Source organism: Danio rerio, chromosome 14 (assembly GCF_052040795.2).
Source record: "Danio rerio strain M-AB ecotype USA chromosome 14, GRCz13ab, whole genome shotgun sequence".
Taxonomy (NCBI): Eukaryota; Metazoa; Chordata; class Actinopteri; order Cypriniformes; family Danionidae; genus Danio; species Danio rerio.
In genome coordinates this window covers 45,582,501-45,597,519 of record NC_141034.1, presented here as the reverse complement: position 1 = coordinate 45,597,519, position 15,019 = coordinate 45,582,501, and the positions used below count along the sequence as shown (strand labels likewise).

The following is a 15,019-nucleotide window of genomic DNA, read 5'->3' as shown; positions in this document are numbered from 1 at the left end:
AATAAGTAATAAAATAATAAATAAGTAATACAATTTAAAATACAGTTTTTATTTAATGATGATTTACACAGAGAAGCAGCAGACAAGACAAATTGTGTCTGTAAATGTACTAAAAACGCATTGAAAATTTCTGCTTTAACACATCAAACTACATGTTAACAAACGTATTTTTCACAAGACTTTTGGCCCAAATTGCCTTCCATACTTGAGGAAGTGGATTTCTGTCCTGAATTTGCGCTAGTAATTTCAGCCATTTATAATAAACATTGCAATATATATTAAAAAATAAATAATAATTAAGTAATAAAATTAAAAATACAGTTTTAAATTTAATGGTGATTTACATGGAGAAGCAGCAGACAAGAAATTGTGTCTGTAAATGTACTAAAAATGCATTGAAAATTTCTGCTTTAACACATCAAAACACATCAAAGGGCATTTTAGTAAAATACATTACCAGCACATATACATACATTCCAATTAAAGTGAAAAATATATTAAAATTAGTCATAACAAACATAATTCACATATTTACAGTCAACTATCACTAAACACTCACACAGTATGATCATATTATTTGGTGTTCCTCAACGGTCAGTCCATTCTCATCTAAATAATGAAGGAAGAAGTCCCAAATCATTAAAAATGTGTACATTGTTTGTTTAAATTGAGTAGTTAGTCTTTCAATTGCCATACAAGAAGACAATTTCTTAATCCAGAGTGACAGATGGACCATGAGATGGAACACTTTTCCAATGAATGGCAATCAGAAGCTTCGCAAGCAGGTTTACAAACGTCTGTTCATGTCTTCAGAGATAAGGCAGGTGGAAAAAGACCAGAATACAAAATAATAATAATAATAATAATAATAATATTAGTGGATAAGCAGCAGATTTTAGGAGCAGATACAGGTGAGACTGCGTCACTTGAGCGCTTACCAGTGCTGTGTAAACAACAAATGACGTCACGCTATGATGCTATTAACAGTACAGTGCCTCAGACTGAATAGTAAATTCAAAACTTCCCATTTACCTCCAAGCATGTGTGTACAAAGCCTTTCCATGCTTAATTCCTAGAATTTAGGATGTTTACATAGAGCTGACTAATAATAACCTGGCAGACGGCTACATTCGGCCCAGTTTAAGAGACCTAAACCAGCCATTCAGAATGATAGGTGTCGTCTGTGACCATATGATTGGTTGTAAGAATGTGGCGGTGTTTCCTCAGAGCTCCGCCCACATGAGGTGAGGGGATTAGAGGAATAAGTAGAGCCTGATTAGTTTTTAGCCGCCTTGTGCAAAATGTCTCTGGAGAAACAAACAAAAACGCATGGATTCTGACATACTACTGTGAGTAATGAGTATATTTAATGTCATTTTGTTGTTTAACTTCTTCATATTAATCCTATAAACTATGCTATGTGGATATGTCTGTAATATTCAACATTCATAGGGATGTTTATGAGCATATGTGATTGTGCAGAGGAGTAGACTGACAATTAATTGTTTTTATAGTCTCCAATTTCAGATATACTCTGAAGTTTTTGTTCCTGTAAACAGTTAGCAATCTGCATTTATAATGTATTCTAGCATGTTTACATTCAGTATGTTTGATCAGATATACAATTTTAAACTAACAGTTGTGTCATCCTTAATTATATACCATGTTTTATTGTGTTGAAACAATGATTGAGCTTTATTTAAAGAAATAAGCATAAGTGGTAGGTGGGCTGTGGCTGTTTATGCTACTCAGATAAAGGGGTCATGTGTTCAGATCGGGAACAGCATAATTGACTCAGACTATTCTGTAAAGGCTTAAAGGACTGAACAGATGCACAGGGAATGATTCACCAAATGCTTCTACATCTCGGGCACCTGTGAATGTAATTAGGCTACTGTGTGTCTACGCCAGACAGACAGCTGTTTCTGAATTTGACCAGGTTATCTTGGCATCCAAGAGCTTATTCTGCTAGCTGGCACAAAACCAGTGTCTAATCTGCCTTTTTGCCTTTGTTTGACCCCCGAAAGCTGCAAAAACAAAGCCTGAATGCTGAAAATTAAGATTATTGTGATTAAAAAAAAGTTGAGATCTGTTTTGCTGTGAAATTAAGCTTGGTTTAAGGTCATTCTTCTACTTGTTTAGCTGTTTTGTTTCGTTTGGCTGTAAATTCTAGCTTACTAAAAATTATTAGTAATAATTAGAAATTATTACTAATGAAAGTATTATAAAAAGGATGAACAATATAAACATATACATAATACACATATTTTAAACTATAAACAATTACAAATAAAAGGTATACATGAGAATGGTGCCTTTTTATAACTAGTCCTGTTTTAAAAGCACAATATATACAATTTTTTTAAAATTAAAATATTCCAAAATCACTAGAACAGTGGTATATATTTTGACTTATGTTATCCCAAAAATTTCAAAGAATGTTAATATCCAAAGAAATAAGCACAGACCATGTCCTGTATCGCCATGCTTATGATATCATACATACTGGCCATTAGGCTAGCTTAGATTAACAGTTAGATTAGTTTTGATTAGCCATTGGGATAGTTTTAATTGGCCATTGGGTTATTTTAGATTGGCCTTTGGGCTGGCGCTATGGTGGCACAGTAGGTAGTGGATTTTGCATGTTCTGTGTGGAGTTTTTATGTTTCCTTCGGGTGCTCCGGTTTCCCCTACAAGTCCAAAGAAATGCAGTACAGGTGTATTGGGGAAGCATTGAGCTAGATTTAATTGACAATTGGGCTAGTTTTGATTAGCTATTGGAATATTTTTAATTGGCCATTGAAAAACTTTTTGGATAGTATTAACTGTCCATTGGGTTAGTTTTGAGTGGCCATTGGGCTAGTTTTGGGTGGCCATTGGGCTAGTTTTGGGTGGCCATTGGGTGAGCTTTAATTGAACACTGGGCTCTTTTTACCTGGATTTAACTAGCCATTTGGGGTAGTTTTGATTGACCACTGGGCTTGTTTTGACTGGCCATAGGGCTAGTTTTGATTAGCCATTGGGATGGTTTTAATTGGCCATTGAGCTACTTTTTGAATAGTTTTGACTGGCCATTGGGTTAGTTTAGATTGGCCATTGGGCTAGTTTTGGGCAGCTATTTGGTTAGTTTTGATTGACCACTGGGATATTTTTGGGCTGGCTTTGACTAGCCATTTGGGTAAGTTTTGATTGACCACAGGATTTGTTTTGACTGGGCATTGGGCTTTATTTAATTGACCATTGGGCTAGTTTTGATTAGCCATTGGGATAGTTTTGACTGGCCATTGGGTTAGTTTTGAGTGGCTATTGGGCTATTTTTGGGAGCCATTGGGTTAGTTTTGATTGACCACTGGACTACATTTTGGGTGGCTTTGTCTAGCCATTTGGAGTAGTTTTGATTGACCACTGGGCTCATTTTGACTGGCCATTGGACTTGATTTGATTGACCTTTTGGCTAGTTTTGGGCTAGTTTTGACTGGTCATTGGGCTAGATTTAATTGACCGACGGGTTAGTTTTGATTAGCTATTAGGATAGTTTAATTGGTCATTGAACTACTTTTTGAATAGTTTTGACTGGCCATTGGATTAGTTTAGATTGGCCATTGGGCTGGTTTTGGGCTAGTTTTGACTGGCCATTGGATTAGTTTAGATTGGCCATTGTGCTGGTTTTAGGCTAGTTTTGACTGGCCATTGGATTAGTGTAGATTGGCCATTGGGCTGGTTTTAGGCTAGTTTTGACAGGCCATTGGGTTAGTTTTGAGTGGCCATTGGGCTAGTTTTCGTGGGCCATTAGGCTAGTTTTCATGGGCCATTGGGTTAGCTTTGATTGACTGAGCTTCTTTTGGGCTGGCTTTGTCTAGCCATTTGGGGTAGTTTTGATTGACCACTGAGCTCATTTTGACTGGCCTTTGGGCTTGATTTAATCGACCATTAGGCTAGTTTTAACTGGCCATTGGGTTAGTTTAGATTGACAATTGAAACACCAAAGACACTTTATTATGTTGGGCCTTTTATTAGACTGCACAGAGCAGCATTATAATGTAACATAATCCTAAAATGTATTTAGTATGATAAAAGCGGAAGAACCTGAAGTGGTGGACTGTGGTATAATAAAAAAATAGCTTTGACATCTTTCAGCATTTCTTATTCATACTGCCATGATAATAAATTTTAAATACTGTAGCTCATCCGTAAACATGATTTTAAGATTTCCATAGGATGTAATGAAGACCACAACTTCCATGATATCACTCTCAGACACAGCATCATCAATTTATACCTGTTTGTTTTGAATACATACCCTTTAGCAGCAAAATTTACATTCTGTGTCTTTATTTTAGGCCACTTTAAGCATTAAAGGGTGGTTGTGGGTGGCAGAAGTCACTAATGAAGCTTGTACTCTTACGCCCTATTCACACGGGGCGTCAGCGTCAACGCTTCCCATTCACTTTGAATGGGTGACGTCAGGCGTTGCCGAACTGCATTGTGGATCCGTCGGCGCCGCTTCAGAAGCGTTCCTCGCTGCAGAAGTTGGGACCAGCTCAACTTTTCAAGCGCCGACGGAAGCGTCAGCCAATCAGATCGCTGTATGCAAATACACAGCTCAGACAGTGGCCTATTGCTGACTGAATTTCATTGGCTGACGCTTCTATGACGATCGTTTCAGCTCCAACTTCAGACACGCCCTCTGTCAAGCGTTGACGCTGAAGCCCCGTGTGAATAGGGCGTTAAGGTTAATGCTGTGAGACACAACAGCTGAGGTGTACATTATTTTAAGGCCATTGGTTCAAAAGAATATCTCCGTTGTCTACTCTCAGGTACGAGTTAAGGAGACGATGGTGCTCTCCCTGGTGTTCTCCACCTCAGGTCAACATGTTCAACCTCATGAGCAACTGCTGCAGCTGGGTCTCCAAACTCCAGCAACCCCTGAGGTACCAGTTAGCCATGATGTATAGCCATGAAGTCCTGTACAATTCTGTGTGACTTCAATGGAATCGTTGTTTCCATTAGCCTTTATGATGTGGTTTTTATGCACTTTGAAGTTTATTTTTTTGTTGTTGTTTTTTTGGCATTTTAATGTCATCCTCTGTATATAAGTCACATCACATGACCATCTTTTTAAAAAACAAAAACTATCATGCCTTTATTTGTTAAAATTGGCTGCATTGGGAATGAGTCAGCAAGTACTACAGGAGGCAGTAATGCATTGAGCAACTCAGAAAAGATTGATCTGTTTATCCGGGAATTGTGAATCCTCAGCACTTCTTAGAAAACCTCCCAGAAAAAACTCATATCTAGCCTCTCTTAACTGCCATCTTTGTTTGAAAATAATGGTTGCAATATAGGCAAACTCACCAATATGCATCATCACTATTTTTAAAATGACTCAATTATCACTATAAATGTACTCCATTAATCAATGTTTTGCATAAAATAAATAGAAAAAGAAAATATAATATAGTATACTTATGGTGATTTATAGTAAATGCTACAGTGTTTTTAAAACATACTATTGTAAAGTGTATTATACTGTTTACTTTTTGCTAATGAAGGGTAAAGCACTGTGTTGTTAACTGTCGTTAATGGATAAACTGTAATAAATACTGTGGTATACTTTAGTTTTACTACAGTAAACTGTGGTGTATAGTTGTAGAAAGCTTGGTACAGTATTGGGTAATTTGTTTGTATTGCTTTGGCTTTTGTTTGACCACAGCAACTAAAGAAATATCTCGTCAGATTCATTCAAGTACTTTACCATAGTTTGGTTCAAAAACACTAGGTTTCGCTAAAAATTATTAATACTTTCTTTGTGAAATAGTACATAATAGTAATAGTTAATTTAACCATAGTATATGATATTTAAACCAATTTAGTCTATGTGGACACATTTTACTAGTTTTAGTTTAGTAATTATGGTAATTACAATATGGCGTGAATACATTTATTGCCTAATATTTTTTTAAAGTCATAAAGCCTTTGATACAAATGTTTAATGTGTTGATCAAATTGAATTGCACAAAACTTTTCTTTGTTTTTTTACGTCTTTCTAGGAAGATTACAGTGCTAGTTGTAGGCTTGGACAAGGCAGGAAAAACCTCTTGCGTCAGGGGAATGTTGAGAGGTAATTTAAATGTATATCAGGTTAGCAGAAATGCTGATTTGACTGCAGCTTGTTTTAATACATGATATATTTTATATTCAGTGCCTCCTGGAGATGTAGGTCCCACTCATGGATGTGTCCGCACTGAATTAAGGTTGGAGAACTACCTGGTTAATATACTGGATATAGGTGGAGGTCTGGAGGTGCGCGGCTCCTGGAGAGAGCATTACGGTGAAGCTCACGGCATCATCTTTGTGGTGGATTCAAGTGACAGACAACGAATGAAGGAGGTCAAAGAAACTCTGGTGGACCTGCTGAAGCATCCAAGAGTGGCAGGAAAACCTCTGCTTGTGTAAGATACCCAGCTGCTGTCGATTTAGCATGATGATTTAATTAATTAGTTATGAAAAAATTATAATTATGTACTACAGATTTTTATGCAATTAATGCACCCACTCTCAGATCTATGAATTGTGATGTGTTGAATGTGAGACAGGAGACTAATCAATTTAGGACGAAGACTATAGAACAGAGTTGCTAGGTTTTTGCAATAAACAAGCCCAATGGTCAATAAAATGTAGCCCAATGGCCTGTCAAAACTAGCCCAGTGGTCAATGAAAACTAGTCCAACGGCTAGTCAAAAGTAGCCAAATGGTTAATCAAAATAAGCCAAATGACCAGTCAAAACTAGCACAGAACTAACCCAATGGTCTATCAAAACTAGCCCAACACCCAGTCAAGTTTAGTCCAAATTGAGCCTAGTGGCCAGTCCAAACTAGCCTAATGGCCATTCTAAACTAGCCCAAAACTAACTCAATTGTCAATCTAAACTAGCATAATAGCTAATAGAAAGTAACCCAATTGTCAATCTTAACTAACCCAATGACCAGTCAAAACTAGCCCAAAACTAGTCCAATGGTCAATTAAATATGGCCCAATGGTCAGTCAAAACTAACCCAAATGGCCAGTCAAAGCCAGACCCCGTGGTCTTGTGGCCCTGTGGTCAATCAAAGCTAGCCCATTGGCCACTCAAAACTAGCCTAATGGCCGGTCAAAACTAGCTCAATGGAAAGTCAAAACTAGCCCAATGGCCAATCTAAACTAACTCAATGGCCAGTCAAAACTTTTTAAAAACTATTCCAACAGCTAATCTAAACTAGCCAAATTGTCAGTCTAAACTAGCCCAATTGTCAATCTAAACTAGCTCAATAGCCAGTCAAATGTAGCCCAAAATTAATTCATTGTCAATTAAATCTATTCCAATGACAAGTCAAAACTAACCCAGTGGGTAATCAAAGCTAGCCCAATGGTCAGTAGAAAACAATCCAAAACTAGCCCTGTGGTCAATGAAAACTAGCCCAATGGCCCATCTAAACTAGCCCAAAACTAGCCCAATGGTCAATTAAATCTAGCCCAATGTCTAGTCAAAACTAGCCTAGTAGTCATTCAAAACTACCCCAAATGGCCAGTCAAAGCCAACCAAAATAGCCCTGTGGTCAATCAAAGCTTACCCAATGAGCAGTCAAAACTAACCCATTGGCCAGTCAAAACTATCCTTAAACTATCCCTATGGCTAATCAAAACTAACCCAATTGTCAATGTAAATTAGCCCAATGGTCAGTCAAAAGTAGCCCAAAACTAGCCCATTGTCAATTAAATCTATCCCAATCGCAAGTCAAAACTAGCTCAATGGGTAATTAAAGCTAGCCCAATGACCAGTCAAAACTAGCCCAAAAATAGGCCTGTGATCAATCAAAACTAGCCCAATGGCCTGTCAAAACTAGTCCAAAACTAGCCCAATTGCCCATCTAAACTAACTAAATGCCCAGTCAAAACTAACCCAGTGGCCAGCCAAAAGTATCCCAATGGCCAGTTAAAACTACTCCTATATTATCAGAATTCAAAATATGCCACTGCCCATTGGTAAAATCCTTATTTTACATCACTGTACACATGGCTTCATCTTTGAAAATAACTGCATATTAGTCATTATAAAGACTCATCTTTAAAAACAATCATCTTCACTCAAAATTGACAGCACAGTTTGCATGATGTCTCTCATGTGACTGCAGTGTGCTCCAAGTCAGGCAAATGCAGAAGTGCAATTCAAGCGGAAGTGAAAAATCAGAGGGCGGCACAGTGGCCCAGTGATTAGCACTGTCGCCTCAGAGCAAGAAGGTCGCTGATTTGTGGCCTTTCTATGTGGCGTTTGCATGTCTTCTCCGTATTTATGTGGGTTTCCTCCAGGTGCTCCCCAAAGACATGCGGTAAAGGTGAATTATATAAACTAAAATTGGCTGTAGTGTATGAGTGTGTGTGAATAACTACATAAATGAAAATACATTTGAAGTTACTATTCTGTTATATTTCAGAAACAATATTGTCTATTTTTGCTCAGCTTTGACCACAAAATATTACATATAAAGCCACAGCAGAAGTGTTGTATGTAACTGATTATCACAGCAGTGTTTCCTTTCTGAATTTTTAAACGAATCGATGGACAAATACTTTAATGAGGTATTCATAATCAAACGGTTTACTTCATTGCATCTGTTTGATTTAATATCACACAAATGAATGACTCATTAAAAGTTTACCATGACCTAAAGGCAGTTTTAGGTTTTTTAGTTATGTCATTAAACTAAATAATTTGATAATAATTAAACAAACAAAGTGATAGTTCAGTCAAAAATAAAAATGCTGTCATCGTTTACTAACTTTTGTGTTGTTTCAAACCTGTATGATAATCTTTCTTTTGTCTAAACCAAACCAAACTGTTTTGCCGCTGCAATGAATGGACAGCAAATAGATCTAGACAGCAATCTGCATGTAACTTCTGAAAACAAACAAAAAGCATAGCCATTGTAGACTGAAAGGTACAAACAACCAAATTGGTCTAAGCCATATTCGTTGTGACTAGCTAATTTTGAACCATATCTGTATCTCATAACAGGCTGGCAAATAAACAGGACAAAATGAATGCTCTGCTGGGAAATGAGCTCATTGAAATTCTCTCCCTAGAGAGGCTGGTCAACCAGAGCCGGTCGCTTTGCCATATTGTGAGTACTTTGAGCCAGTAAACATCATATATCTCCAGGGAACTGACAACATGCCAGTGTTAATGTTTATATTGGCAAATCTCTTCTCAATCTACAGGAGCCATGTTCTGCCTCAATGGACCTCCGTCGCTGGTCAGACAGAAAAACCCTACGGGGTCTGAGATGGCTACTGCGAGCTGTGTGCTTGGACTATCCAGACCTCTGTGCCCGCGTGATGAGAGACGGCAGACGACCATTAGGCCCAGAGGAAAAGGAAAGGAAGGGAAAAATTGAGAAGAGCCGGAACAAAACTAAAGATGAGAAGTAAGGGCTGATTAATATGTCAGTCAGGGCTAAATGATATTGGACAAATCTAACTTTGCGATATTTTTTTATTTTGCGATATATATTATGACATGAATACAATTTCACCAGATGGCTTAATATCTCTATTTGGAAATAAGTTATAATGTTAGATCGATTAGGATGATTCTGCAGTGAGAATCCACCTCCATAAAATAAACTATCTATAAACTTTTTGGGGGTCCCCTGACACATTTTTAATGTGGTCTGTGCGATTTGCAGTGCATTTCTGTATTTGCATGTGTTGCGAGTATCTTCATGCACGTGTTTAGTCAGAGCTTGATGAATTAATGTTTACTATTTGCATCTCCATAAAATCTTATAAACAATCTGTAAACTTTTTTGGGGTCCCTCGACACATTTACGTTGTAATTTGTACTATTTGTAGTGCATTTCTGTATTTGCATGTGTTGTGAGTATTTTCATGCATGACAATCTATAAACGCAATTGGAAAAAAGATACAATTGAAATGATTATTGTTTCCCAAGTCTAACAGTATTCAAGTACGGCGACTAAATGATAAAAATAAAAATAATTCATTAAAATGAATCATAGTTAAGGTCACTAATTTGTGCAATTTCTTATACCTGAATGCTTTTAAATCATCATACACTCACAAGCATCAAAAACAAGTGCATATAATAAATTGTGATACAAACTCAACATTGCATATCCTGTGATGTGACTATCAATAGTATCTGGATGCAACCTTTATGATGCAAGCTGAGATTGCATCACTCAGCGATGCAATGTCAGACACAATGCACTCAATGAAGTGAATAACATCACTGTGACGGGTAGGGTTAGGGGTGGGGTTAGGTAAGCGCATTAAAAAGCATTGGATGCAGCTCAGAATGCACTGCACCAGGTCTGCATCCAGACCCCTCTCGTGACTATTGCTCAAATTGATCAAATTGTGATATCAATGCTGAAACGATATATTGTGGAGCCCTAATATCAAACACTTCAATTAAAAAGTTTGAAGTTAATAAATTGTTTAAATATTTGTAAAATAAATATTTTTTTCCCTTATGTTCACCAAGGCAGCATTTATTTGACTAATTAAAAACACTAGTATTGATAAATAGTATCACTATTGTTATGGTTCTTAAAATTATTATTTATTCATTCAGTCATTCATTTTCTTTTCAGTTTAGCTCCTTTATTGATCTGGAGTAACCACAGCGGAATGAACCGCCAACTTATCCAGCATATGTTTTACGCCGCAGATGCTCTTCCAGCTGCAACCCATCAATGGGAAACATCCATACACACTCATTCATACATATAAACTACGGACAATTTAGCCTACCCAACACAACTAAACCACACGACTTGTGGGGTAAACCTGAGCACCCGGAGGAAACCCAAAATTATTATTCATAATTATTATCCGCCACAGCGGAATGAACCATCAACTTATCCAACGTATGTTTTAAGCAGTGTAATTTGCATTTTCTCTATTAAAATACAGTTTATTCCTGTAATTGGTAAAACTCAATTTTCAGCAGGCATTATTGTGACTTTTTCAGGAATTGTCCTAATATTCTAAATTGTTGTTCAACAAACATTTATTATTATTAATGTATGGAAAAAAGCCGTTGCATGGTGCCTAAGTGGTTAGCACTGTGAACTCACAGCAAGAAGGTTGTTGGTTTGCATTCTGGCTTGGTCAGTTAGCAGTTTATTTTGCATGTTCTTACTGTGTTTGTGTGGGTTTCCTCTGGGTGCTCCAGTTTCCCCCACAGTCCAAAGACATGCGCTGTAGGTGAATTGAATGGACTAAATTGGCCGTAGTGTATGAGTGTGTGTGTGTGAATGAGACTGTATGGGTGTTTCCCAGTACTGGGTTGTGGCTGGAAGGGCATCTTCTGTGTGTCATAATAGTTAACAGTTCATTCTGCTGTGATGACAAAAAAAGTCGAAAGAAAATAAATAAATGAATTGAAATAAATTGTTAGGATTTTCTGTGTAAAATATTGAAGGAACAGAACCTAAAAGTATTTTTTTAAATGACCATCTGCTGTCCTTTTCGATCAGATAAAGGTCATTTTTTTAATAAATACAATAATTACTTAAAAAATAAAAAAAAACTTTCTGACTCTTCATTTTTTATGATAGTGTATAATAAGGTTTATGTCTCATAAGATGTCTAAAACTCATCTTGTTTTTCAGAATACCGACAAGCAAAACCGATATTCGTCAAGAACAACACGGGGAAACTGTAAGAAAAAATGGGACTCTGCAACCAATCAAAAATATTTTAAATAAGGTAAAATATTTTTACAGATCTATAATGCTGTTTAAATGCTCATTCCCACCAAGAATAATAACTAGCGCCCACAACAATATCTGTTTGTTCTAAGTGCATGCTGCCGTTTTGTCATCTGCATGTTTTGAATCCTCATCACTATAAAGCTGACCTGATTCTGATTGGCTGTCAATGTTTTCATCATTTATAAGCTGGAAAATATAAATCATTCCAGTGATATTCTTTCTCTGTGATGTTACCATTGTGGTGTGGACTGTGTTATTTGAGTGATTTTTAAATGTCAGGGGTGGCCAACCCTGTTCCTGGAGAGCCATCTTCCTGCAGATTTCAGTTGCAACCCATATCAAACACACCTGCCTGTAATTATCACGTGGTGTTCAGGTCCTAATTAATTGGTTCAGGTGTGTTTGATATGAGTAGCAACTGAAATCTGCAGGAAGGTGGCTCTCCAGGAACAGGGTTGGCCACCCCTGGTATATGTGCATTGTTATAGTTATAATCTTTGGTGTAAACAGGCCTTGACCTGTCACTTACTTTGCCAATTTACTCCTGGACATCTTAGGAGAACTCTTTCAAAAAGAAGTTAAGCAAAAAGAAGAAGGTGAAGGTTAAAATTAAGAAGGAGAGTCCAAGCAGAGGAGTAAATGAGGAAGAGGAGATTGAAGCCAACGAAGCAGAACAGGAGCACAACCAGAAGGATAAAGCCAGCAGTGCATTACTGCCTCCGAAACGTGGGAAGCTGAAACGTAAAGCCAAAGTAAAAGAAGAAAACTCTGGTTTACCAGAATCCCCCAACAGTGAGCTCTCCAAACCGTCTAAAGGTACTTAGTGACAGTAACTCAAGCTTTTATTTACAGTTGAAGTCAGAATTATTAGCCCCCCTGAATTATTAGGCCCCCTATTTATATTTGACTAGATATTTTTTAAGACACTTTTATACAGCTTAAAGTGACATTCAATGGCTTAACTAGGTTGATTAGATTAACTAGGCTGGTTAGGCTAATTAGAAAATTGTTGTATAATGATGGTTTGTTTTGTAGACTATCGAATAAAAATATAGCTTAAAGGGGCTAATAATTTTGTCCTTAAAATGGTTCATAAAAAAATAAAAGCTGCTTTTATTCTAGCCGAAATAAAACAAATAAGACTTTATCTAGAAGAAAAAACATTATCAGACATACTGGTAAAATTTTCTTGCTCTGTTAAACATTGTTTGTGAAATATTTAAAAAAGAAAAAAAAATTATAAGGGGGCTAATAATTCTGACTTCAACTGTATATAGACATCTCAGTATTTGGTGATTTTTATAGATATAGACAGTGTCGGGGTAAGTTACTTTTTGAAGTAATGCATTACAAGATTAAGTGACTCCCTAAAAAAGTATCTGGCTGCATTACTTAGTTACTTTTATGGTAATTATTGTGTTACGTTACCTTTGAGTTATTTTTTTATACCTGCCTGAGGCTGACGTCTTTCAGAACTTGCAGAATATTTTTCTTTTTGAAATAGAGGAGCTCTGCAATGAACAACACACTGTATAACCCACACCTTCATTTACCTTTACAAAAAAAAAACTAATAAAAAATTAGAATAATGGTACCTTCTGAGAACTTCCTGACGCTACACATGCCATATATACAGATTAATGAAAGTTGAAAGCAATGTGTTTGCTACTTTTGTATTTTTGTCTTATTAGTTTGGTAAAATCACTGTCCATTGAGATAATCCCCTTTTCTTCAATGTGTTCAAAACAATGAGAATACTTTCAATCACAGAAATGTATGGCTTTGCCATCTTGGTTTCTGTCTGTTCCCAGGGGGAGCTCATTTTCTCATTGTGTGATTCAACGTGAAGTAATTTTCATTCGGCAAATTATTTTTTAAAAGCAACTTAATTCATCTAAAAGTAACTTGAGTTACATTTTTAAAAAAGTAACTCGAATATTATTACTTAATTTATTAAAATAATGCTTTACTTTACTCGTTACTTGGAAAAGTAATATTACTACGTAACTAGCATTACTGTTACCCCTAAAACTAGATATAGATAACTAATATTTTGTTGAAAATGCTTTAGTTTTGGTACCTTGAATGGTTTAAGATATTATGGATAATTAATTTAAAAATATAAGACTTGATTTGTTCAACAAGAAAGGACCCAATATTGAACCCTGTGGCATGCCACTCCTATCCAATTAGAGCTTAATGTGTGCTTCAGATTAATAATTCCATAACTAATTATATTTTCTTTGACTGTAAGATAATAGTGTCAGCTTTAAATAACTTTAAAACATATTTGATAAAAACATACAAAATAATATTTAAAACCTTCAAGTCCCTTGTATTAATACCTCACTGAATCGTTCATTCAAATGATTCATTCAAAACAGCAGATTTATTTACAAATGCAGCAAGCGACTCTTTATGAATGGATCATTGGCTCATATTATTTGTTTAAAAACGGATTCATTCAGCATTGAAACATAAATGTTGCTCTGAGACCAATGTTTTGCTCTAGCTTTTGTTTGGGTCTGTTTTTATGTTTGAATCAGACTAGAAGACACAATATGATGTCTAAAATGTTCACATCTGTGATTGCGTTCACAGAAATATTCAGTCACTTTTGCTTGTGCAGTATTACTTCACTACATCATATCTTATAAATATACAGTGGAGGAAATAAGTACACGTCACCATTTAGAAAACATATTTCTAAAGGTGCTGTTGACTTTAATTTTTCACTGAATGTTGGAAACAACCAAATAAATCCATATATGCATAGAAAACAAATCTAATTAGTTTACAAGTGAAGATATATAAGAAATAAAATGAAATGACGCAGCGAACATGTATTGAACTGTTACGATCCCTTTTTTAATCAAATCAAATCAATAATTAAGTCATGAAGGGAACGCAACATAAAGAGTACACATGAACTAAGTTGTCTAAATTATTAAATTTATTACAACCAAAACAATCCAACAGATCATGTGTCACAACTAAATAAGAATGAATAAAGAATCAATAACTCACGTTCTCCAACAACATACAACACTAACCAAAGACTAAACAACCCAACAATTGACAAATTAGAACAAAGTAAAACTTAAAGAAACAAAACAGTAAATTAAAGAAACGAAAGAAGCTTGATGGCTGTCTCCGCTCAAGGATGGTCCGCATTTATAGCCAGTTTCAATAAGCGCAACTCGCCGCAGGTGCGCAAAAGCGGACTCTATAGAAAACAAA

The 15,019-nt window shown here is 36.1% G+C and overlaps 1 protein-coding gene across 12 annotated transcripts in view; it reads left to right on the top strand.

The window, feature by feature from the left end:
* arl13a (ARF like GTPase 13A) overlaps positions 1-15,019 on the top strand; it is a 24,193-nt gene that overhangs the window by 7,506 nt on the left and 1,668 nt on the right. For 2 of the 12 annotated variants that reach the window (NM_001442289.1, NM_001442286.1), the window contains 9 exon segments: positions 1,835-1,971; positions 2,539-2,624; positions 4,818-4,931; positions 6,051-6,121; positions 6,203-6,452; positions 9,054-9,159; positions 9,257-9,462; positions 11,678-11,774; positions 12,337-12,595. In NM_001442289.1, coding sequence (NP_001429218.1) covers positions 2,614-2,624; positions 4,818-4,931; positions 6,051-6,121; positions 6,203-6,452; positions 9,054-9,159; positions 9,257-9,462; positions 11,678-11,774; positions 12,337-12,595 — 1,114 coding nt within the window. In that variant the 5' untranslated portion in view covers positions 1,835-1,971; positions 2,539-2,613. 12 annotated transcript variants of the gene reach the window in all.